The sequence below is a fragment of the Bombus fervidus genome, chromosome 2 (assembly GCF_041682495.2).
Source record: "Bombus fervidus isolate BK054 chromosome 2, iyBomFerv1, whole genome shotgun sequence".
In the NCBI taxonomy this organism is placed as follows: domain Eukaryota; kingdom Metazoa; phylum Arthropoda; class Insecta; order Hymenoptera; family Apidae; genus Bombus; species Bombus fervidus.
This window is the reverse complement of record NC_091518.1, coordinates 14,016,736-14,040,625: the sequence shown is the minus strand read 5'-3', so window position 1 is coordinate 14,040,625 and position 23,890 is coordinate 14,016,736. Positions and strand designations below refer to the sequence as shown.

The window sequence follows — 23,890 nt, the reverse complement described above, 5'->3', positions numbered from 1 at the left end:
AGAAATACATTTTACAGTGCTGTTCTTAGTATACTATTATTATTGAAAATATTAATGATAAATTACATGTAATAGAAGAATAAAAGAAGCGCTAGAAACATGAGAGCGTAAAATGTTGGCTACACTACAGGTTGTTTCGCTGGTTTCGACACAGCTCGCACGGTACGGGACGGCCAAGAATAGCAAAGAGCACGCGAATCTAGCCGTCCTGTAACTGAGTCTGGTGAAGGCGACCGACCGCTCCCTTCGTAGTCCGTCAGAACGAATTTGAACGTATATTTTTCTTAGTAGAAAAACACGCGATCCGCGATTAAGTCGTATATGGAGGTAAGAAGTGGAAAACGATCATTTCAGCGTGTCGAATCACGCAAAGTGAACTGAAGTGAAGTGGCCTCGGCGAAGTGGAGATCTAAAAGCAGTAGAGAAGGAGAGAGTGAGAAGAAGAGAAAGAAAGAGAAGAAAAGACTGTGTGCGAAGTGGTTATAAGATTCTTGAGTGCAGCCGTGCGTGTTTTCGGGCAATGTCTCTCGAAAGTCGTTCGAGCTCAGCCCTATTTAAAAGGGCTGAACAGCTCAAACGCTGGGAACAGTCCGAAACAAATCGTGAACCGACTCAACCACGTCAGGTCGCACGAAAGATTAAATTCTCAGCGGATTGTGTGTTCTTAGCAGCATGCGCGGCAGGCGACAAGGAAGAGGTCGTACGTTTACTCCAAAAGGGGGCGGATATCAACACCGGAAATGTTGATGGTCTCACAGCATTACATCAAGTAAAATTCTTCGATTACTCTTTTACACTTTTGTTTATATGGCACGATTTCATTCCGATACGATTATGTCCACAACAACAAACTCGACTGACAATGAGTTCTCCCAGTTTTGCTTTCTCCTCATGTTTTCCCCCCTCAATCTTAATTCTTAATGCAAGATGGCTACTACATGTTCCAGCTGTCTAATTTAAGCGTAATCGATCACATTTTCTTTCATACCTACAATGTCACATTTAATAATAGGATAAAAATGCAGATGTAGTCTACCACAAAGTATGTGCTTCCGCTATCTCTTGCAATTCAAGCCATACAACTACTCCCTCTGATAACACTCGACAAAACTGTTCATCCCCACCCTTATACGACTATTGTTTATGTATATAGAAAATGAATTTAAAAATCAACAAAATTATTACGCATGGATTTATCTAAATATTTTATTGATAAAAGTTAATTAAGTAAAAAGTTAATTAAGAAAGTAAATACAACTGAAAAATATCTTATCTTATCTTTAATGAATGTATATAATATATATAAAATTATTTCTCTTATATTTAATCTTCATTTTTAATTTATAACAATTATACACGCAATACTTAATCTAATATCACAAATACCAAATAAAAAATTAGTTCTATGTAAATAAAATTTAAAACCACAAAGAAGAATGCATGCTAAAATTTAATCTTAGATATTTTATAAATTAGCATATGTTTTATATCACAAATTGGAAAAGTTTCTTTTAAAAATATTGATTAATAATGTAAATATTGTGCTATTCGTATCTAATTTATTTTGTTAATCAAGTAACTTGAACATATTAGTTTATAAGTTGTTAATAATATATCAAGGTGCAACTATAAACTATCAAGATTGCTAAAATATATTGAAATTAAGATAAAGTTAAAAATAACTTTGTGGAAAATAAAATATATTCCTACAATAAACAAAAATGTTTAATATTAATATTATAAAAAAGTAATGTTATATATATATATTTATATATATGAATTTTTGTTATATATACACATTATAAAAAAATAGAGAAAAAGTTAATTTATTAAAATCTTATTACAAACTTAAAATCTTGTATTATAATAAAAATATGTATGAAATTCAAACCTTTTTCTAATTATTTAAATAGATAAATATCACGTACTTAAAAAATGATTTATATTATATTTCTGAGTGAGAAAATGTTCTGTCGCTCAAATATAATGTCAATAAGAAATAAAATTTCTATTAGACAAACAGTACTTATATTATAACAAAATTATTATAATTATATATATTTAGAAGTTCATTGATCATTGTTCATATTATTGCTGAATTAAATTCAATTTATAAGTTTCACTGAATGAATTGTATCAAAGTTATGTAATTACTAAACTCAGCCAGAATCATTCATAAAGCATTTATGTATACTTATAACAAACATGATTTAACCTTAAAAAGTACATATATATACATACATATATAACAAATTATTTTAGATGAAATATATCACATTTATTACTATTATTTAAGTCTGATAGTAAGAGGAAGTTTAGGCATTTCATGGATTTGCGAAAATAGAATGTGAAAATACATCAGGCATCAAATGCTATTTATAGTTCTCTGTTAGAAGTCAGAGGCTGCAGCATCTGTATTCTATGTCCTCTGTCTTAAAATGTTATGATACATAATGCCCTTTTTAATCTACATATGACATCATCCTCTAATTTTCATTAAATTTCAATTAGACAATTTATTATTTATAACTATTAGATGTAACACAGAATTCAATTTATATGAAATACTTAAACATTATAAAACTTATGGCTAAATTAATAATAAATTTTTGTCTTTCCTATTTCCCTGTTTTTTCTGTTTAACCTTTGAAAGTATTTATAAATATATTATTGGAAACTGTATTTATTAATATTTATGTAACTTTTTACATATCTTGTCTTTAGTGTTTAATTATACTTTAAGATATTTTACCATTTCTATAATTATAATTTATTTAACTAAAAGGAGTCACAATATTTTAATTATAGGCATGTATCAATGATGATCTGGATATGGTCGAATTTTTAGTGGAAAAAGGAGCTGATATCAATTGTGGAGATAATGAAGGCTGGACACCATTGCATGCAACTGCATCTTGTGGATTTATATCTATTGCTAAGTTAGTATTGCTTTTACTTTGACATTGAAAATACTAATGATTTATTAATGATTTAAACATCTTAATAATTATTATAATATTGTAATAAATTTCAGAAATTTGTCTAAATAAAAGAATACAATTTTACAGATATTTAATAGAGAAAGGATGTAATTTAGCAGCAGTTAACTATGATGGTCAACTAGCTCTTGATATTGCTGAAAGTGTTGAAATGGAAGATATGCTGCAACAACATATAAGTAAAGCTGGTTTGTATTTATAATTATCTTCTATAAAAGATACATAGTAATCATTCAAGTACTATTATAAAATTATATATTTTGTAATTTGGTTTATAGGCATAGACTGTGATCAAGCCAGAAGCGAAGAAGAAAGATCAATGTTAAATGATGCTAGAGCATGGCAATCAGGAGCAGCTGGCAAGGATTCAATCCATCCTAAATCAGGAGCCACTGCTCTTCATGTTGCTGCTGCTAAAGGCTATATTGATGTTATGGAGTAAGAGTCTCCAGATTCTGTTAGAATAAACTATTAGAGAAAAAAATATTTAAAGAAAAATGTTAGATAAAGTTATTATCTGTTATATACTGATTTTAGCACTGATATTTCAGAATATTACTGCAAGCTAGGTGTGATGTTAATGCTCAAGATTTTGATGGTTGGACACCTTTGCATGCTGCAGCACATTGGGGACAATTAGAAGCCTGTGAACTTCTAGTGGAAAATTTTTGTAATATGGACATTAAGAATTATGCTGTAAGATATATTAAAATTGTTTTATATTTTAAACCAAAATTGTCTCTTTCATAACATTACATTGATAGGATCAAACTGCATTTGACATTGCTGATTCATCTATATTATCAGCCCTGGAGGAATTAAAAGCAAAACAACAGTTATTAATGAAAGACCATCCACAAATTATTAATAAGAAACAGCCAACTATACCAAAGAAACGGTTTGTATTATAAACAATTAATAATCATGTACAAAAAAATAATTCATTTGTTGCATTAATTATTATATTACAGTGTATCAACAAATAACGAAAATACAATAACTATGCAAGAATCGGTAGAAACATTTGAAGAAGAGACGCCAAATAAAGTTAAAAAGGTCGAATTAGAAATTCAGTCTGATAAAGAAGATTCTAGTACTGGAACAAATAGTGATGTTGGTATGTTCTGTTCTCTTTATATTACTTATTATATGGGTTTGCTAATTTGCATGTCTATATTTAAACATTTTGGCAAATTATTTGATTTTGTTACTAAATGGTGATGATTTTCTAAACTTAGATATTCTATGGATATTATTATGTAGAAAAGATGTATTTAAAAAGATGTTTTGTAATTTGTTACTTACAATTTCATTTAAAAATGTGTGGCAGAGTAATACTACCAGAGCACTCTGTGAATTAAAGCAAATAAACCTAGTATTTCTCAATCATTTTGTGCATACTGATATGTTTTGATAAAATAAGAATTTTATTAAATTTTTAGACATTTTCTTTTTCGGGAAATTCAGAGATTTATTTAAATTTATTTACAAATGATTGAGAAGTGCTGATGTAGGTAGGAATAGTTTCTTATGAAGAATATATTACGCACTATTCAGTTTTGCAAGTCTATTTTACTTACCTTAACAGCAATTTGTATTTCTTGTAACAATGCTGCATGGACAGAAGCGACACGTGAAACAGATATGGAAGAGAGTGATGGTGAAGGTGAATCTGAGACTAGCTCAGACTCACATTCTTCCACTTACTCCAATCAATCTGATAAGTCTAACGAATCAAACCACTCTCCATGTCTTACAGATGATGGTGAGTTTTGTCTGTAAGACTGTTTTTATACTCTTAAAATTACATTCTGTTGCATGTACATATTATAAGATCTCTCTTGTTCCTTTTCATAATGAAAATAATACTTTAAGATTTGATTATTAAAAATACTATTCCATTGAAATAAATGGATGCACATTCCATTGATGTCCTTCCTTCTTAAAGAGATATTGTAAAATTAATTTAATTTACATTATATTCATTTTAATTTAACTTTACAGAAAAGAAAAATAGAGCAAATAGAGAAGAAACAGCCCCGCGTAATATTTCGCCTCCTATCGATGCTAATAAAGTTCCTAATCAGGTAATATTTATATACAGATTGAACAATATATTTTTTTGGTTATCAATTTTTACAATTTGATTCTTTCAGGCTCCAATAATGCCTCCAAAACAACAGACTGATAATGAAGAAGGAGTTATACCATCTTGGCGGCGATCAGGCTCTTTCAGAAATAGGGTACAAAATACAGAAGCAACTTTGTCTTCGAGTAAGTTATGAATATTATAAAAATACTTTATATTGTTTTACATCATTATAATGTACTATTACTATCTTCTATTTTATGTATACATAGGGCTTGAAGATAAGGATAAAACTATTAAATCGCCAACCATGTCAAATAAACTTAATACGGAACCTGATGTCGTATTGACAAGAACACATAGCTTTGAAACAGATGAAAAGTAAGTTAGATGAATTTAACATACATTGTTTGTGATATTACAATTTTGAAATTTCTTGTATTATTCAAATTTCGTTAACATATACATACATTTTTTATACTATAATCATTTATAATTCTGCATATTTATATTTATGTTTATTATTTTCTATGTCAGAATTTGCAAACATTTAACAAATTATTCACATCAGAAATTAAATACAATAGCTTCTGAGCTTTATGCATATAGAAAATTAGAGTAGTTGTGTGCATGGCATGATGCATGTTATGCAGGTTTTATGAGCAGTACTTGGCATTACGAGCTCGAATCAAGGCGTTTTCTTGCCCTACTCTCCATTGCTGCAACGCAGCTACTCCTACTCACACGAATACTACGACCCGTTCTGCATCTCTACGCGAAACCCACAGGTGCGCATATTTCGTACATCATATATATTAATGCTTTCGATATGTATAATTTTTCATAAGATTGCATCAAAATTTCTGTGTATCTGTTGTACCATATACTGTTTATTATATTACAATCATTAATGTACGAAGTAAGCTTTTTGCATTCTCTGCTTTTGCACGGCTTAAACGTCAATTAACCATTTTATTGTATACCTCACAGTATTATGTATTTCACAGAATACAATTTTTAAACAGTGTAATATTAAACTTTATTCTGATTTTATAAAATTCACATAACTGAGATGAGATTGTATTTTTCTATTATATAACAATTATACTATTTTGACCTTAGAAGAAAAGAAGCAAAATTAAACTTGGAACTCTCAAGACTGCCACAGGGAAGCAATACACTTTCACCAACAACTGCATCCAAAACAATAGTGTCAAGTACACTGCCAACTACTACAGCTACAGCTACGACTGCCACAACAATAACAACTACTACAAGTCCTATTCCAACTAATCAAATACGCAGGTAAATATTAAATAAAATAAAAATTTATTCTAAACAAATTGATATAGGGGAACAACTGCCATTTATAAAGTATTTTTCTATAATTTTTAAGCTAAAGTAATAGATTTAAAAACTTTGCTAAATGCAAGAGAACTAAGATAGGTTTTTAAAAACTTAATTACTGCAAACACTTATTGGAGATCTAGAATATGTACAAAATACATTTAAAACCGTAGTTTATATATTCATATTTGCATCGTGCATTGTTAATACGGCTGAGTAGTGTTCAACCAGTGGAAGCTACAGCTACAAACAATTCAGTAGCAGTTCCTGGAACTCCCACTACACCAGGAGGGAGCAAACTAAGTCCAGGAAATATCTTCAAGAATTTCTTCAAGTGGGTACTTAATGTTTGACCTGAGAAGATTCTCTTGAAATGTGTGATTTTGCATATTTTATAATATATTATTGAATTATTGGCAGTGGCATGAAAATTTGCTTTACAGTGTAATTATTTATTTGAGTTGCATATATTTATCCTAAAATATTACTTGTCCCAATAACCACTGCCTTGTCTTTGTTGGTGAAGATAATATTTCAAACACAAAAATACTGCCACTGAAACATAAGAGTTAATTTTCTCAGCGACTTAAGTAGTATCACATTTTTCAATATACATTTTTTTTTGTATAAGATCTATTTCTCAGCAAATTTACCGATGTGACACAAGATCATAGCTTCAAGTGCACGAAATTACCATGTATGACATAAAAAGAAAAAAGAAATATGTGCCTCATTGACATACTGTTTCTTGATTTTACAAAAACATGAAATTTTGGCATGTTAAATATTTCAAAATATATTTTATCCATACAACATAAGTACAATTAAACAATATTATTTCCTGACTATTATATTTAGGACTGTAATATTTACAGATGGTTGTGATTGATATAATTAATAACAAAATAATTGTTTTAAGTTAAAATAAAGGCATAATTGTTTTATGTGATATTTGTAAGTGTTGCTTGTAAATTATGTTTATTGTAATATTTAATGCTTCTTAAATTTTTGTTATATTTAAAGCAAAACTTGAAAACATTGTATGGATAATTAAAATCTAAATTATGAATATAATGTAAATTTCTGCCTAGATCATTTGTTCCTCCTGTTCGTGATGAGGAAAGTGAAACACAAAGAAAAGCACATGCGAAAAGAGTAAGAGAAACTCGACGTTCGACTCAAGGAGTGACATTGGACGAAATCAAAAGTGCAGAACAATTAGTAAAAAAGAAACAACAAAACAATGAAATTCCTTCCACAATATCTTCTACACAGGTAAATCTCTTTATACATTACCTTGGCTTTGAAATATGTCTAAATCCTACTAAATTATTATAAGATGTATATATTGTGCTAGAATTTTTTAATCCCATATGTAACTATTATGTAAATTTATAAACATATGTATAGTTGTGTACGTTTTATTTTGCACACCTGCAATACTTATGAAATACTAAATTTCTTAATGATAATGAAAGCTTTATAATTGTTTACTCATATTTTTTTAAATAACTCAGCCTGCTACCACTACCAGCAATACAGCCTCGATTACAGCTACAATAACAACAGCAACTCCTACTACTGTAATTTCAAATAAACCTTCTGAAGAACTTAATTTACCTGAAAGACGACCTTCCTGGAGATTGAAAGTGGATAATGGAAGCAAGGTTTGTGGTTTATATCATTTAATGAATAATTTCTTCACGTTTTGATATAATCCATATTACACTTATACCGTAGTAATATATTTTTATATTATTGAAAAAAATGTATTACTCAGTTCCAGCTGGAAGATGCTAATAACAGAGCTACTACGCTATCTAATACAGATACTACTACAGCATATATGAGAAGACCTTCAGCAGGTACAAGTGTACCTAGACCATCATCAGCTCCGGTTGAAACTATCGCAACGAGTAGTGCAGAAACAACAGTGACATTACCACTTAGACGATCGTTAAAACAACCTGAAGATAAAGGTATGCATGTTGATACTTACATATATAGGTTTAAGTATATAAATAAAAATTTTTATACTACTTCTGCTGATATGTTTTAGAACAAGATAAGGAAAATGATAGTAGAAATGCACAAGCTACACAAGCTGTTATACAAAGGAGACGAAGACCTAAAAGGAGATCTACTGGCGTTGTCCACGTTGATATGGACGTTAGTATTAATTATTATTTCATTAATTTCCATTATTTGAGTTTATCATTTTTTATATATTTTTAAATTATGTGTTTAACATAAAGCAGCTTAATCAAGTAACTGAATATTTTATAGGAAATTGATCCAGAGAAACAAGACTTAACTGCTGGGGGAGATTATGATGAGTCCAAAATCAACCACAATGAGGTAAATAAATTAATTTTACTTTATTATTTTTTTAGAATTATAAATAACATTAAAAAATTTTAACAAGTTTTCTACATTTATAAATTTGTATTAAAAATTATTTATATTAACCAAAAAGAATGAAAAAAACATCTAATTATCTATTTTTGTTATTTCATTATTAGAATAAACGAATTCTTATATGTAATAAGATATTTTTACTTTAATATTGTTTCTATGTTTGAATTAGTAAGCATTATATATAACTATTATAATATGAACGCAATTTCATGAAGCACAGACGTTTTGAGTTATTTTGGGATTAGTCTCTGGGAAGATTAACCTCTATTCGTGCATGCTTCGTTAAAAATAGTTTCCCATTTCTTATCCTCCTATATCTCGTCAGACTGTGCATTAAGATCAATTGCACATATAGAAGGACTGTAATTTTATTGATTTCTCAATTTTATATTTAAAATTATGTTTATAATCATATATTATTCTCGTACTATTTTGTATAATTTTGCATCATTTATTCCATTGCACACTATGCCTCTTATAAATAGATAATCTTTAAAATATATCCAAATTTATTGAAATTATTACATTAGTATACATAGTATATAATAATTTATATAATTTATGTAGTATATTAAATGCACACAAATAGCAACAAATTAAGTATTTAAGCATGCATTTGTTTATATAAATGTTTCAGTATATTTCATAGTATATAAATAAGCAGTCTTTTTGTTTGAAGGCTTTTGTTTGTTGAACGAAATAAGAAACAGAAAGTAAAAAAAATTGATCATGAACATGGCCTGAGAGTACCTAAAAATATTCTATTGACATTTGCAACAGTATGGCATTTTGACATTTAGAATAGATGAGAAAGAATGCATTTATTGTTTGCGTGGTCCTGGACACATTTGTTTACATAAAAAAAGAAACATTTGTTTAATTTAATTTTATGGTAATATATATTGTATAATATACGAAATTTTTTAACACAAAAATATAATTATTTTAATTACATAGTTTACATTATATTTATGATATGAATAGCATCAAAAGTATATTTACAAAATTTGTATATATTTACAAATTATTAAGTAGATAAATTATTTTTTCTAACATAATTTGATATATTATAATTAAAGCTATAGGAATTATAAAGCAGTTATATACATATTTCACAATATTTAATTATTTATAAAATATCTCAAAAGTAAAACGTGAAATATATTTATTCTAAAAAACACAATCTTTATAATAGTGTAGGTTTATGCCTGTGACCTATAAATAGCAACCAAACTGATGCTTTAGAGTAAACTGGCTGATGTCTTAAGTTCCTCCACCCAGTCTACGTCAGTCAAATACTTGCTGTCATTGAAACTAGATCGTTTTATATCTGAATATATTGTGACAAAGTGATCTAACGTTAAATTATAAAATTATTTAAAAATTTCAATATTTCTTTAAAAAATACTGTGTAAAAAAGTTATATTTAATTAAAGAATAAAAATAGTTTAAAGTAATACGATTTTTAAAGCTATTTTATCAGTTTTATAAACAATGTCATCCTATAGAAAAAGATCTCAAGGAAAACCAACAACAGCTGCAGGATTAAGAGCTCAAGCATCAGCAAATGGAAACTCAATTTTTGGAAACAGATCACGAAGTATTAGTGGATTATTTCCTTTAAATCAAAATAGTTATTCCGGTCTGCTAGGTATTAACGAAAATCCTATTGGATTACCAAATTTTTTTAATAAAACTACAAAAAGTAATGAATCATTTAGAAAAACTCCTTACTCAAATTCTACAAGTAATTTGAATTATCAAAATCCATACACCACATATGGTGGAACATCATCAGGATATGGAAGTATAACTCTTCCAATAAATATTAACTCTTTGCGTTTACCACCTTCCACGAGTTATAATTATTTAAATCTTAATCCAAATAATCATTTACAAGCACAGAGAACAAAAAGCTTTAATAAAACAAAAACAAAACTAGATCTTCATATTGGATCTAGAAGTTCTAGTTTACAAAGCTTAACCAGTTCTGAAGGATACATTGTAAGAAAATATATTAAAATATTATAAAAAGAAATGTATTACATTTTTTTATGAAATTTGTAAAAGTTATTTTAACTTCTTTATATACATCATCTTTGTTTGGATTTATTTTACAGAGTGGAAATGATCGTACTGGAAGATCTAACAGGCTAGGATCTATATCATCACTATCATCAGAAGCACCTTCTATGTCAGTAAGACTAAAGTCTACAACTTCTGAAAATGGTGAATTAGATTATAAAAAATTGTATGAAGAATCTCAAGCAGAAAATGAAAGACTTAAAGAAAAGCTTAGGCGGTCAGATGAACAATTAAAGGAAGCCAGAAATTTATTGGACAAAGCACAAAGTGCTCAAAATAAAACAGTTCTATCTGAAACTGAGAAAAGGGAAAGGAGAGCAATGGAAAGGAAATTGTCAGAAATGGAAGAAGAATTGAAGGTAAGAATTAAAGACTTTTATTTTACATTTCAATTACTGTTTTGTACATTGTTTTCTAAAAATGATCTTCAGATATTATTATATATCAAGAAATTATTTTAATTAAACAATTATTTGAAACGTTTTAACATTAATTATTATGTATCATTATATTTCTATACATTTTTTGATTACATACATGATCTTAGTTAAAATGCACGTTACGATTTTTTGAAAATTACGTTTTGATTGTTATAACTAAATACAGAGGAAGGTGCCAGCATTTCTGGAGTGGTTAATTTGAGAGAAATTCAAGAAGTATAAGCAGCTTTTAATGCATTGCTTTTCTTTATTTGCCATTTCTTGGTGCTTCTATTTTTAGTACTTCTTATCAAATAATCACGCTTATTATTTACGCAATATAATGATTTTAATTGGCACTTTGTATTTTTTCTTTTTCTTTATTTTTTTATTTATAGTCTGTGTGGTTTACATTATCTGTACATTTGGCTAATAATTGAAAATGATATTGTTAATGTAATAAATGATGGTAGAGTACATAGTATTGTCTGGTGGGGCTTTTATAAGACAAGCGAATTTTAGGCTAATTGTTTCACTGTTTACAGCAATTACAAAAGCTCAAAGCTGAAAATGAGAGATTGAAAGCCGAAAATCGGGCACTTACCCGCGTCGTATCCAAACTCACCAATACTACTAAATAGGTAAAGGACATAATGACAGCATCTGCGTTAACAGTGTACATCGTATTCCATGTACAATATTAATTAATTAATTGATTACTTACGATTTTTACGTTCTGATCGCAATATTAAAATGTTGAAACGATGTCGCTCACTGACTTATCTTACAATACAGCTTCGCAAAATATACTACGCGTAATTGTGATCATTAAAATAGTTTCATTTTAAGAATCTATAACAGCTTATGGTACAAAAATTTAAAGCTTGTATAAATCTTTTTAATAGATATTATGCTATATATAAGACTACGTTTTTCTCTATTTTACTAATGATACTTACAGTATGTGCATCTTTATTGATTTCCATATATATATATATATATTTTTTATATTTCTAAATTCTTACAAAAATAGCGTTTAATAAAATTTACAGATATCTTATTATTGTTAAATCATTTGCACCAATACAAATGTTACGTCAATAGAAATTAAAATATCAAATACATAATCAGATTATTTCCCAAAATTAAAGAACGCAGCCTGTCCTTTATTTTAGTTCTATAAACAGCTCTTATAAGTAATCTAATTTCAAAATATTTTAATTAATATAATTTAAGATGTTTTAAAATAGTAAAACTTTTAAGAAATATGAAATTCTTATAGTTCTAATCCATAGAACATGGACTATTTCAGAATTTCAGTTTAATTTAAAAAAAAAGTTACAAATACTTTTATTTCGGCTATATTTTTGTAACTTTTGAGTACTATTTTTGAACTTTGTGGAAAGATAAACATTTAAGAATGATATTTAAAAATTTATATACATAACTGTATAATTTTTCCTAAGAAAGCATGTTCAGAGTAAAGTTACATTTTATTGCACTATATATTGTTTGATACTCACATTTCATTGCCCGATTTATATTATATATATTACTCTTCATATATTGTCTACTAGTAATTTTGTAATAATGGATTTTGTAAGATGCATGAAAAAAATTGAATAATTAAAATATAAGATTGCATCAAACAATAAAAAAATAATCTATATTTATATTTTCATTTTTTATTTTAAAGATATAATTTATTTAAAAAATCATAATAAAATAGTATAAATGTTATTTATGAATGCAATAAGAACCAAAAATCCGATTGGATTAACTTAGAAACAGGAGATAAAAAATATGTATTAAACAAGCCAAGATATTGGGGTATATATTAGAAATTGCTTTACATGCAATAATTACTTTTGCTTTTACTTTTTATTTCTGCACATGATCTTAAAATATAACAGTTTATTAAAATTATAAATGCATAAATTCTAAAAAGGTTCAAAAGATATTGATAAAACAATTCAATATTTTAATTTAATTATATTATTCCTTATATGTGTGTAAAATTTTTACATAGCATTAAAATTACATCCGCTTGTTATATTTTATATACACTACTCCTTTGATTTAATGCACTTAATTGTTTTATTGTTTTCATTTCTAAATCTCCAGTTGCAATGGTACTTGCTTATGTCTCATGTTTTGTTTGAGTTATTTTTCTTATTTTGTGAGCATTTATTTGACCCACTCTATAATGGCATTGCCTTTGTATTTCATTCTTTATTTTTTAAAAATTTCTTTTTAGTAAGGAATACAATTAAAAATGACACAAAATAGTTTTACCTTCTTCTTTTCTAGGTGATGGACCAATTGAAATGTGAAAACCAGAGGCTAAAAGATGAAAACGGTGCCTTGATAAGAGTAATCAGCAAATTATCCAAATAACTCCAATGGTCTTAAAAAAGGGCTGTCTAGCGTTTCTTATGTTGCATTACAATTGATTGAATGAATTGTTTTAGCTATAAAGCATCATGATCATTATTGCTAGTATTCTTAAAATGTATATTACATCATCACATTATTGATGAATTTATTCTTAATGCTAGTAATTTAATTTATTATCAAACAAATCACTCGCGTGGCTGTGCCAAGAGCGAAGAGAGACATTGCTCCTATTCTTAGAATTGTGAATAGTCGACTATAAAGGACTTAGAATTTTTACTTTCTCACATGTAACTCTTCCTGTCGAAGATAAATTTCATGGTTCATTTTAGAGCCGGCGCTTTGTAAAGCAAAATGTACTTCGTTCGAATTGATAAAAAACAAACGTTCTTTATGACAATTTTTTTTAAAGAATTCACGTTATTAATGTTGACTCTTTATAAGGATATTTTGTAAATATGTAATAGGTAATAATAACGTGGCATTTTAGAATTAAATAAGAAAATTTTTTACTTTCAAAAAACACGTAAGAGATATATATCAAATTTATTGTATAAACTTGTTTCCATAATTGTAATGCAGGCGAATACATTCGTAGCGTATTACAAGATTAAGTAGAACAATAAAAAAAAAAAAGTGAATTAAGATAATGATTTTCATGCTATTCAAGTGGCCTTTCCTGGAAGACTGCAATTTATAATCCTTCCATCATTGCCATATTTTACAGAATGCAGAAAAGTCATGCAGTAAATAATGTATATTTTAATATTATTTTACAATTCGTTGTTATTGAAATATAATTCAAACAAAATTTTTTAATACATGAAAAAGGTTAAAGATAATATAGTTTCTATTAATTGGTATCAACAAACAAATTATGTTATTACATTTAATAACTAATTTAATGTATTCGATTGAAAGAAAGGACTTTACTTTTTAAATAGAAATATTTGTAATGAAATTTTAATTTTGATAAAAATTATAAATTTATAAGTAATGAAAAAAGGAAAAATGACAATGTATGGGTGACATGTTTTTTAACAATGTTATTGTAAAAAATTGTACAAAGATAAGTTGAAATAGTTATTTCATAATGATGTTTGTTATTAAATAACAATTCTGCGTAATTGTTTAGTATATACACGTACTTCCATTATATTATATAGTTACGTGCTTATTGTACTTGAAAATTGTTTGAATGAAACTAGCATCACAGTATACAATGCTCATTATTGTATAAATATAAACAAAAGTCCATTTGTACAATTTGTGATAAGTAGTTCAATCTTTATCAAATATTTTTCGGCTTGATTGAGATGTTTCATATTATGTATTTTTTGTAAATATAATTATCTATAACTATACATATATATGATTGTACTGTATATGTATACAATATTATTCAAATGAATCCAATAATTATTTGTAAATTTTTGTTTACATTCTTGTCGTTCATTTTATATCAATGTATCTTTATAACATTTATAAAACCACATTCAATATTCCACATAAACAACACAAAATGATTGAATCTTTGGAAATTTATTCATTTGATAAAGATTGATTCTGCTATGATATCTTGCACGATTATAATAAACATGTCCTACCCTCAGGTATCACGTAGATGAAAGTCAGTGAATGTGGTCTGACGTTTTTGTGAAATATTTTATAATATAATTAACACTGTTAAAAATAAAATTTTGTGCTGGTTCAAATTAAATTTTGAAGTTACATAGGAGCCTAACAATCTCCAGTTTGTTAAATTTGAAATATTTATTTCATATTTGGTTTTATATTTGTGATTTACAATTTATAAAAAATAAATTTTTTTAGAAAGATTGCTAGAACGATTGCTTATATATTTCGTATAACAGTCTTAATGCGGTGATATGTAAATATGTTAAAAAATAGGCACATTTAATTATTTATAAGTTATTATTAAAATGCTTCTATTATAAAAATAACATTTGAAATTAACTCAATAATCTTGTCATGATTTTTGACACTTTGACCATATCTGCACAATCCTCAGTAAGTATAGCTACCTTGTGTAGAAACTTCTTATATATCCTTCTCTTTCCTGTTTTGTACTTTTTTACCAATTGAGGGTTTGTTTTAAGTATTTCGGAACATATCAGTTCCAATTCCTTTTCATCCGATATTTTAAACCATTTATTTTCTTCAACAATCTATATATAATATAAAACATTAGAATTCATTAATATGTAAAAAATATAAAGTAATTTAAGTTCTTTTCACCTGTTTTGGCATTTTATTTGGTTTGTTGACTAATCCATTTAATAACTTTCTTAATGTCTGTTGATTTATTACTTCAGCTTGCATTAAGTCCATCAATTCCTCTATATACTTCTGATTATTAACACTAAAAATTCTATATATATATTAATACATCTTTTTAATTTATTGCAATAAACTTACCAAAATGTAAGATTCAAATTATGTCCATCCATAAATGCTAAAACTTCACAAATAAAAAGTTTAGCCATCAACTGAGGATCACGATGTTTACCATTCTTTAAGATGTTGCAAAACAGTAGAAACAAATCAAAATTACTCTAAAAGTAAAAGTTACTTAATATACATAATGTATGCTTAATTATAATTTAATTTAATAGTTTAGATATTAAACATACCGTTACTGCTAAAAGCATGTCTGGTGTAAGACCCTGGAGTAAATTTTTACGTATTTGTTCTGGCAACTCTGGTAATTGCTCTTTTAAAGATGGTACATCAATTAAATTATACTTATTTTGTACATTTCTCTTAATGTGTAAATATATGGGGGGTAAATTAGGTTCAGGCATAAAACGATAATCCTAAAAGGTAAAGGCAAAATTATTACAAAAATTAAGTAAATATAAACTATTTTAGTTCGTGATTACATGTTTGTCTTCTTTTTCACGCATGAGAATTGTATTTTTGTTTATTTGATCCCATGCACGAGTCTCATTAATAACTTGTCCTCCTTTTTGTAGAATTGAAATTTGTCTTTTTATCTCATATTCTACAGCACGGTTGAGAGCACTTATACTTCCAATGTTTTTCAATTCTGTTCGAACGCCTAAAGGTGCATTAGGTTTACTTATAGAAACGTTTGCATCAACCCTTAAAGCCCCTTCTATAAATGCAAAACAATCTATTTATTTCTAATTAATAATTATTCATAGATAAACATTGCACGTGAGAATAAAATCCAGTTTACCAAACCTTGCATTTTGCAAGAACATGTGCCTAACAATTGTAAAATGAGACACAGTTCCTGTACAAGAGCTGCTGCTTCTTCTCCACTTGTTAAATCTGGCTCAAACACAAATTCCATCAAAGGTATTCCAGCTCGATTAAGATCAATTAAACTTCTGTCACAAAAGAAATAAAACAATATATAATTTATCGTATTATTTTTCAAAATATATTTTAATTATTACAACAAAATATTTAATAATGCCTTCCAAGAACTTCATTATGATAACTTCTCCCACTATCTTGTTCCAATTGTATTTGTTTGATTTTTGATGACTTTGAATAAGATTTCTTGTGTAATCCAGATTTGAATACATTAAATTTAATTTCTCCATTAACAGCTAAAGGCTTTCTTTGTTGTGTGATTTGAAAACCAGCCTATACAAAACATTATTAATAAAATATATGTAAAATAAAATATATAACACTAAATATATGTATATATATTTTATATTACTTTAATTTACTTTCAATAATTATGTTTTAAATAATGAAGTTATTATAAAGTATATTTAGATGTATTTACAGGCAAATCAGAATAAAAATAATGCTTTCTTTCAAACATTGAAACAGCATTTACTTCACAAGAAAGAGCCAAAGCAGTTAACACTCCAGCTTCTACGCATTTTTTATTTAATACCTATAAAAACAATACAATGAGAAATTACTGAATTATTTTTCAAAAATATTTAATATACTTTACTGGCATTGTCCCGGGTACTGCACAATCAAACAGTGATACACAGGAATTAACTGGATGATTAAAATTTGTGGGACCCCCAGAAAATAATTTTGATTCTGTTGAAATTTGTGCATGTATTTCCAAACCAACTGAAGGTTTCCATTCTCTAGCATATAAAAAACATTTTATTATTTCTGTATGTAATGTGATGTATTTTTCAAGTAATTTTTTAACATACTTACAGATTTGTAGAAATAAATCGTACACAAAATTTCTTGTATGTATTTTTGTAATAGCTTTTTATGAAATTATGAATTCTTCTATATATTAACATTTCTGAAAACTTATTTTCTAAATACAAAAATAGAATGTTTTTTACACCTAAAAATATGACTGTAATAGGTAATTAAACAAAATGGATTTGTATAATATTGGGTTGGCAACTAAGTGATTGCGGATTTTGTCATTAAGTGGTATTGACAAAATCCGCAATCATTTAGTTGTCAACCCAATACTATGTTTACTACATAGATATGAATGTTAACTTACTGAATAACAAAGTTTATATACATAACTCACCTTTAAAATGAAGATAGTAGTTTTTGTCTATTATTATACATACATGTTCATTCAAATCTTACGTAATTTTAATCGCAATAAACATCTGTTATCGATATATTTTACATGAAATCAAAAACAATGAATGTTATCAAACATACTTGTATGTATTATTCTATTTGGGTATTAAATTATCGATACATCGAAATTTCAAATTGTATATGAGTAGTATAATATACAAATTTTATATTTTCAAGAAATAGATCATATTTTCAAATTTTTATTCTTTATTATAAATTTATTTATTGCTTAAATTATAAATAAATGAAATGGAAAGTAAATAAGATATAGAACGTAAATCTCCAATAAATTAGTGAAACTTGACAATATATAATTTTGCAAATTCATTTTTTTTTATTTTGTGCTATTATTTTGAAACATACTTTTAATTATAAATTCATACAATTTATATTATTCTATAGATTGAAATTATAATAGATATTATAAAAACAAAAATCGTTGAATTAAGATACAACAACAGCACTATTGTGGCGCTATCATATGGTAAAATAGGAAGTTTGAAATCAAATAGATTACTCAATACACGTCACATGTTTGGTTTATCACACAATGATACATATTTACACGGTGTTTTTGTTGAAATAATGTTTAAAAAATAGCGAGGAATTAGTCTTGAAATTAAATCAAAGTGTGATTAATATATATAAGAAATATATATAGAATTACTCATTCGCTATTACAAAATTTGAAAATTAAGGTATGTAATTTAAAGTAATCTTATTCTTCACATTTTATTACTCTTTTTATTGATTTTAAGATATTAAATAATTCATCCTCAGTTTGATGAATGTTCTCAAAAAATTTAACCTCATTAATCTCAACATATATATTTTTTTCAATCTTTAAAAAATAATAAATAATTATAAAAACTATATCACATAACTATACAATTTTTATTATTTATTGATTTTTAAGTATTGATGAACTAATAAATTTATATAAATATACTTTAAATTGCAGATGACAAAACTAATGGAGTGGCTTTTATTTGCTGTTTTATTTTTTAGTATATGGATTGCTGCAATTACTGAAAGTGTTAATTTATCATTTATCAAAGAATGGAAACAATTTGTCCTTCTTCTTCCACCCATCGCTTTATTTGTATGTAGTCTATATGCAGCTACTATTATTTTATATAGAGTTCTTACATTTAACAACTGTGAACATGCAGCTATTGAACTGCAGGAAGTAAGTTTAAAAATGGATTACATCCATTTTATTAGTATTATTACATAAAAGTTTAGAAACAACCATTTCATAAATTTTTTTAGCAAATAGAGGAAGCTAAGAAAGATCTTCAGAATAAAGGTGTGGTCTTAAAGTGCAAGTGAATTAACTTATTTTTATATAATGTGTAATCCAGTAATGCGTATTAAATAATTAATATAAATAATAAAGTAATTAATATATGATCATTCTATTTATGGATGTTATATTTATATATATCTTCTATAATAATAAAATGTTTAAATTATAGAAATTTAAGAATTATAACACAAACAAATATTTCTTGTATGTAATTTATGTACATTAATAAGCTCATTGTGCTTATTAGATAAAAAATAATGGATACTAATATGAATAGCTATTTTCTAACTTCTACATAAATTTTAATGTACTTATTTATTACAAGCTTAATAATAACAAATAATCTGATCTTGTTCAATAATATTTTTATTTATAATGCTTTATTGTTTTTGGTATTTGACATAAGGAAAGCTAAATTAAGATATTTTTATGACATAAGATTTATATAGCTTTACTCTTTATAACAGAAGAATCTTTAAGGCAATTATCAATTGTTATTGCATAATAATAAACATTCAATCTTACGACAAAACATCGAAACATATAGTTTATTTATATTAGATTTGTATCTTTTTACATACATATGTATGTATAATAAAATGAAACTATATTCTAATCTTCAAAGTTTAACTTGCCTTAATTATACTTATATCTGCTTATATGTATATACCAAAAAGGGAAACTAATATATTCATTTGTGCCTAGACTCATCATTTTTATTTATTAAATATGCAATTTTGCAATAGTATTTGTTTTACATTGTGCTATATTTCTAATAAAATTTTAATATCAGTACTAGTATCTTAAAAATTCGAACGATTCCTAATAAGTTACATATTACTATGTTAAGGCTACAACCTATTGAATGCAGTTTCATAATATTAATAATCTCATTGCCTTCACTTTTATAGAAAGTTAATTGTAAATTTTTTTTTTTTTAGATTCATAGTTCTTGTATGTCAACTTGTATTTATCTATTTAAGATATTTCATATATGATTATTTCTTATTAACTAACTAGTCATAAGTTAATCGAGCTTCTTTTAGATGAAGAATGGATTGAGATATCGAGGTCAAAGCAAATTTAAAACAATATATGTGTATATGTTATTTAAATTTTCTTTCTTTTCACTTGAGAATTTCTTACATTTCGTTATTTGGTGACAAATGAAATGACTTATAATGTGTTATTAATGAATAACTATTTTCACCACTTTTGTTTAAAAAATACGAGACTTTTTTATACATACATACATAGGCGCAAGTTATACGCAAGTACACACATATATACATATGCAATCATACATATACGGATGCACTTACATAATTTTTATACTAGAAAGCCTATCAAATGTACAAAATGTGCTTGTCATGTACATACATATGTTTTAAATACACATATATCTTTGTTCATTTATGCGGATTTATATGTATGTGTAATTGTACAATAGTTCCAACATATAAATACTACAAAGTATTCATATTTTTGTATATCAATTCTTTAAACAAGCAGGCTTTCTTATATAAAAATGTAATTACACTGTTCCATATATTCATAAAACAAAAAGTTTCGCCAAAGAGTAATTTTCAGACTGCAAGGATGGATTATGACACTTGTGCAAAATATCAAATTTCAATCTCAAAATATTTAAAAAGGTGTAAAGTTATATATTTTGAAACTGATAATTTAAAATTACCAAGAATTTAACGCATAAAGTATTTTGGTATATAGTCTCAGTAAACTTGTATGATTTATCAAATATGCCAATGTAAGATTAGCACCTAGCTAAAGGATTAATGTAACATAAATATATGTGCATACTTATATACAAAGTAAAGATGACCAGTCCAAAATAAAAAGACGCCTGTGTAATTACCCACCCTATATCAGTCCTTTAACTCCTTATTATGAAATCAATAAAGTACGTTACTTCAGTCATCAAGACTTTGTGACAGCAAAAAGTTAGCAGCCAGATTTTCATTTTTTTCACACGCAAAATAGGCTTGTACAACTAAATGCTCCGGAAATCCTAGTGCCTTCAGCCTCTCAATAGCTTCTTTATCCTGAGGTGTTACCTGAATTACAGAAGTTTCTACATCCGATCCTGCTCCTATACCAGCGCCAAGACCTCCACTTATACCACCAGGAGCAGTTGGTGGTGTAACATTAGCTGCAGATACAGGTGTTGTTCTCCCTCCTGTACCACCAGTAGTTTCTACTACTCCAAAAGAGGTATATAACATAAGAATATTCATAAACAAATAAATGAAAATATTTTGATTTTAGCAGAAACTCACCAGGCTCATTAAGCATACGCACAAATGCTTCTTGATTTTGTGAAATAAGTTGTAACAATGCAGGGTTAGTTTGCCCAATTTGTTGTAGAACAGCATTTAATAACTGAGGATTTTGTTGAATGACTTGACGCATTTGTTGAAATTGAGGTTGCATTCGCAAAAACGCTAGTGGATGCTGACCATGATCTTGAAGTTGTTCTTGTGCTTCAAGTTGATCTTCTGGTAAATCTTCAAAAAGCTGAGCTGGTATTCCTGTTAAAAGGTATTCAACAGCCCTATCAGGATTGTTGAAACTGGCTCTCAATGCTTGTTCAACTTGTTCACGTTCGTATCTAATATAGATAAATTGCGTTAAATAAATAAACCGTGACTTAAGAAAAATATAGTAATTAAATGATTATAACTTCTTTTTTTATTGAACATATATCTACCCCATATCCACAATATTGTTCACCATAGTATTATAATCTTCACCCATTAACAAGGCACTTTCAGCTTGACCTCCAACACATCCAGCAGTAGTACTTGCTTCAGATTGCTCTTGTACAGCATTAGTAGGATTCGATGCTCCCTGAACAGTAGGGTTTGAACTAGGTTGTGCTACTGAGCTATGACAAAAAACATATACATATTAAGAATAACTCCATATAGCATGACTAAACAGACTTATAACGTATGTATATTATTTTTCTGGTAAATTAATCTAAGGAATTAAAATTATATAAAAGATAAATCTTCATAATCAATGAAGAATATTATTATGACATATTTTTAATTTTTCTAGTGTAACATATTCAAATAACATATTTAAATTTTTATTATTAAAGCTGGAAAATATTCTTTAAATGTATTTCTGTCATAATACTTTAAATTAATACCTGGTTGTACTACTTTCTTCTTTATTATCTGTATTTGTAGTATGTTCTTCTTCAGTCGTTGTATGTCCATTACCAGTTTTTAGTTTTGTCACCATAACAACTATAAACTTTTTTTCATCTATATTATATTCTGCTAATGGGTGATCATCTGTTAATATTTTTCCTATAAAAGTAATGTTACATTAATGCACAGCTATCATTATACGATAAAAATAATGTTAATAAAAATGAAAATTCCAAAGTCTTATAATTTTTTAATTTAAGTTTGTATAAATAATGGTTATCGGAATAAATTTAGTCCAAAAATTAATTAGTTTATAGGTACGTAAATATATTAATAAATTTGTAATTGTGTGAAAATAAGGTTATGTAAGTCATATCCCTCACCAGCATATATTAACTTTTGATATTTAGCAGGAAAACCTTTTTGAGTTTCAATCTTTTGTTTCAAATCTTTTACCTAAAAAAGACATAATTAAAATCTATTGTACTTAAAATTCACTATATAAATAAATTTACTATATTCACTTACTGTTTGCGATGGATCAATTTCTACTGTAAACGTCTGCTGCTGCAAGTTTTTTAGTGTTATAATCATATTGTTAGATGAAGAATTAGTGATACGTCGTTGATTAAGAAAGGAAACTTTGAAGTATCTGGAGTAGTAAGGGTATAAAGATGTTTTGGTAAAGATCTTTTCAGCGATGAGTCGGCACTGCTTAAAGCAACTTACAAAATGCTTAACTCAGACTAGTATGCAGCTGAAAACATATGATGACATAAAGCTGTATTTCCATTACTGAAGACAGTTGAATACGTACGGTATGTACTAAAATAAGGCTGCATCAATTCAAAGTAATTTGATTAATCTAATTTATATCAATAAATATTAAACACATATATATACAAATAGTTATATTTATTAATAACCAAAAGTCTAAAGTTTAGTTTTTGATATTATTATATTTAATTAATTTCTATGATAAAATTACTGAAACAACAAAATTATAAAAGCAAAATATAGTAACTGACATATTTACAAATTAATACATATATATATCCTCAAGTAATTTA

The 23,890-nt window shown here is 26.8% G+C and overlaps 4 protein-coding genes across 15 annotated transcripts; 2 read left to right on the top strand and 2 right to left on the bottom strand.

The window, feature by feature from the left end:
• The first annotated feature begins 129 nt into the window (after nt 1-129).
• Nucleotides 130-15,489, top strand: Mbs (Myosin binding subunit). 9 transcript variants are annotated; one of them, XM_072021953.1, is made up of 22 exons: nt 132-769; nt 2,809-2,939; nt 3,069-3,187; nt 3,278-3,437; nt 3,551-3,695; nt 3,764-3,897; nt 3,971-4,116; nt 4,624-4,764; nt 5,004-5,086; nt 5,156-5,273; nt 5,361-5,469; nt 5,742-5,876; nt 6,211-6,393; nt 6,656-6,769; nt 7,527-7,710; nt 7,953-8,102; nt 8,216-8,414; nt 8,495-8,604; nt 8,722-8,793; nt 10,974-11,297; nt 11,903-11,998; nt 13,668-15,489. In XM_072021953.1, exons 1-21 carry the CDS (start codon nt 521-523, stop codon nt 11,996-11,998), a joined length of 3,102 nt encoding a protein of 1,033 aa, XP_071878054.1. In that variant the 5' UTR covers nt 132-520; the 3' UTR covers nt 13,668-15,489. The 9 variants fall into 9 exon arrangements, with proteins under 9 accessions (XP_071878057.1, XP_071878054.1, XP_071878050.1 ...); XM_072021949.1 differs by having other exon boundaries at nt 4,588-4,764; XM_072021956.1 differs by lacking the exon at nt 7,953-8,102 and having other exon boundaries at nt 130-769; nt 4,588-4,764.
• A 178-nt stretch (nt 15,490-15,667) lies between these two features.
• Nucleotides 15,668-18,391, bottom strand: Gatb (glutamyl-tRNA(Gln) amidotransferase subunit B, mitochondrial). 4 transcript variants are annotated; one of them, XM_072021962.1, is made up of 11 exons: nt 18,274-18,391; nt 17,937-18,075; nt 17,716-17,860; nt 17,539-17,652; nt 17,218-17,390; nt 16,980-17,128; nt 16,655-16,908; nt 16,406-16,588; nt 16,191-16,327; nt 16,011-16,134; nt 15,668-15,940 (listed from the first exon to the last, which is right to left on the bottom strand). In XM_072021962.1, the coding sequence occupies exons 2-11, from the start codon at nt 18,026-18,028 to the stop codon at nt 15,725-15,727; spliced, it is 1,587 nt and encodes a 528-aa protein (XP_071878063.1). In that variant the 5' UTR covers nt 18,029-18,075; nt 18,274-18,391; the 3' UTR covers nt 15,668-15,724. The 4 variants fall into 4 exon arrangements, with proteins under 4 accessions (XP_071878063.1, XP_071878064.1, XP_071878065.1 ...); XM_072021963.1 differs by lacking the exon at nt 18,274-18,391 and having other exon boundaries at nt 16,655-16,890; nt 17,937-18,226; XM_072021964.1 differs by lacking the exons at nt 17,539-17,652; nt 18,274-18,391 and having other exon boundaries at nt 17,937-18,234.
• A 411-nt stretch (nt 18,392-18,802) lies between these two features.
• Nucleotides 18,803-19,753, top strand: Dpm3 (Dolichyl-phosphate mannosyltransferase subunit 3). The gene is made up of 3 exons (XM_072021973.1): nt 18,803-19,030; nt 19,294-19,521; nt 19,605-19,753. Exons 2-3 carry the CDS (start codon nt 19,294-19,296, stop codon nt 19,662-19,664), a joined length of 288 nt encoding a protein of 95 aa, XP_071878074.1. The 5' UTR covers nt 18,803-19,030; the 3' UTR covers nt 19,665-19,753.
• A 982-nt stretch (nt 19,754-20,735) lies between these two features.
• Nucleotides 20,736-23,571, bottom strand: Rad23 (UV excision repair protein Rad23). Its single transcript, XM_072021967.1, has 6 exons — nt 23,349-23,571; nt 23,204-23,276; nt 22,817-22,979; nt 22,370-22,546; nt 21,939-22,270; nt 20,736-21,859 (listed from the first exon to the last, which is right to left on the bottom strand). The coding sequence occupies exons 1-6, from the start codon at nt 23,412-23,414 to the stop codon at nt 21,573-21,575; spliced, it is 1,098 nt and encodes a 365-aa protein (XP_071878068.1). The 5' UTR covers nt 23,415-23,571; the 3' UTR covers nt 20,736-21,572.
• Between the last annotated feature and the right edge of the window lie 319 nt (nt 23,572-23,890).

Bases quoted from the DNA above. Each gene is read 5' to 3' on its own strand.
- Mbs (XM_072021949.1), top strand. From the start codon at position 521: ATGTCTCTCGAAAGTCGTTCGAGCTCAGCCCTATTTAAAAGGGCTGAA. The intron at 7,711-7,952 runs GTAAATCTCTTT...TAAATAACTCAG, and splicing joins CCACAATATCTTCTACACAG to CCTGCTACCACTACCAGCAA. The intron at 8,605-8,721 runs GTTAGTATTAAT...AATATTTTATAG, and splicing joins TTGTCCACGTTGATATGGAC to GAAATTGATCCAGAGAAACA.
- Gatb (XM_072021962.1), bottom strand. From the start codon at position 18,028: ATGTTAATATATAGAAGAATTCATAATTTCATAAAAAGCTATTACAAA. The intron at 16,135-16,190 runs GTAAGTTTATTG...TAGAATTTTTAG, and splicing joins AATTTGAATCTTACATTTTG to TGTTAATAATCAGAAGTATA. The intron at 15,941-16,010 runs GTGAAAAGAACT...TATTATATATAG, and splicing joins CAAATAAAATGCCAAAACAG to ATTGTTGAAGAAAATAAATG.
- Dpm3 (XM_072021973.1), top strand. From the start codon at position 19,294: ATGACAAAACTAATGGAGTGGCTTTTATTTGCTGTTTTATTTTTTAGT. The intron at 19,522-19,604 runs GTAAGTTTAAAA...AAATTTTTTTAG, and splicing joins CAGCTATTGAACTGCAGGAA to CAAATAGAGGAAGCTAAGAA.
- Rad23 (XM_072021967.1), bottom strand. From the start codon at position 23,414: ATGATTATAACACTAAAAAACTTGCAGCAGCAGACGTTTACAGTAGAA. The intron at 23,277-23,348 runs GTAAGTGAATAT...TGTCTTTTTTAG, and splicing joins AAATTGATCCATCGCAAACA to GTAAAAGATTTGAAACAAAA. The intron at 22,980-23,203 runs GTGAGGGATATG...TTACTTTTATAG, and splicing joins TCAAAAGTTAATATATGCTG to GAAAAATATTAACAGATGAT.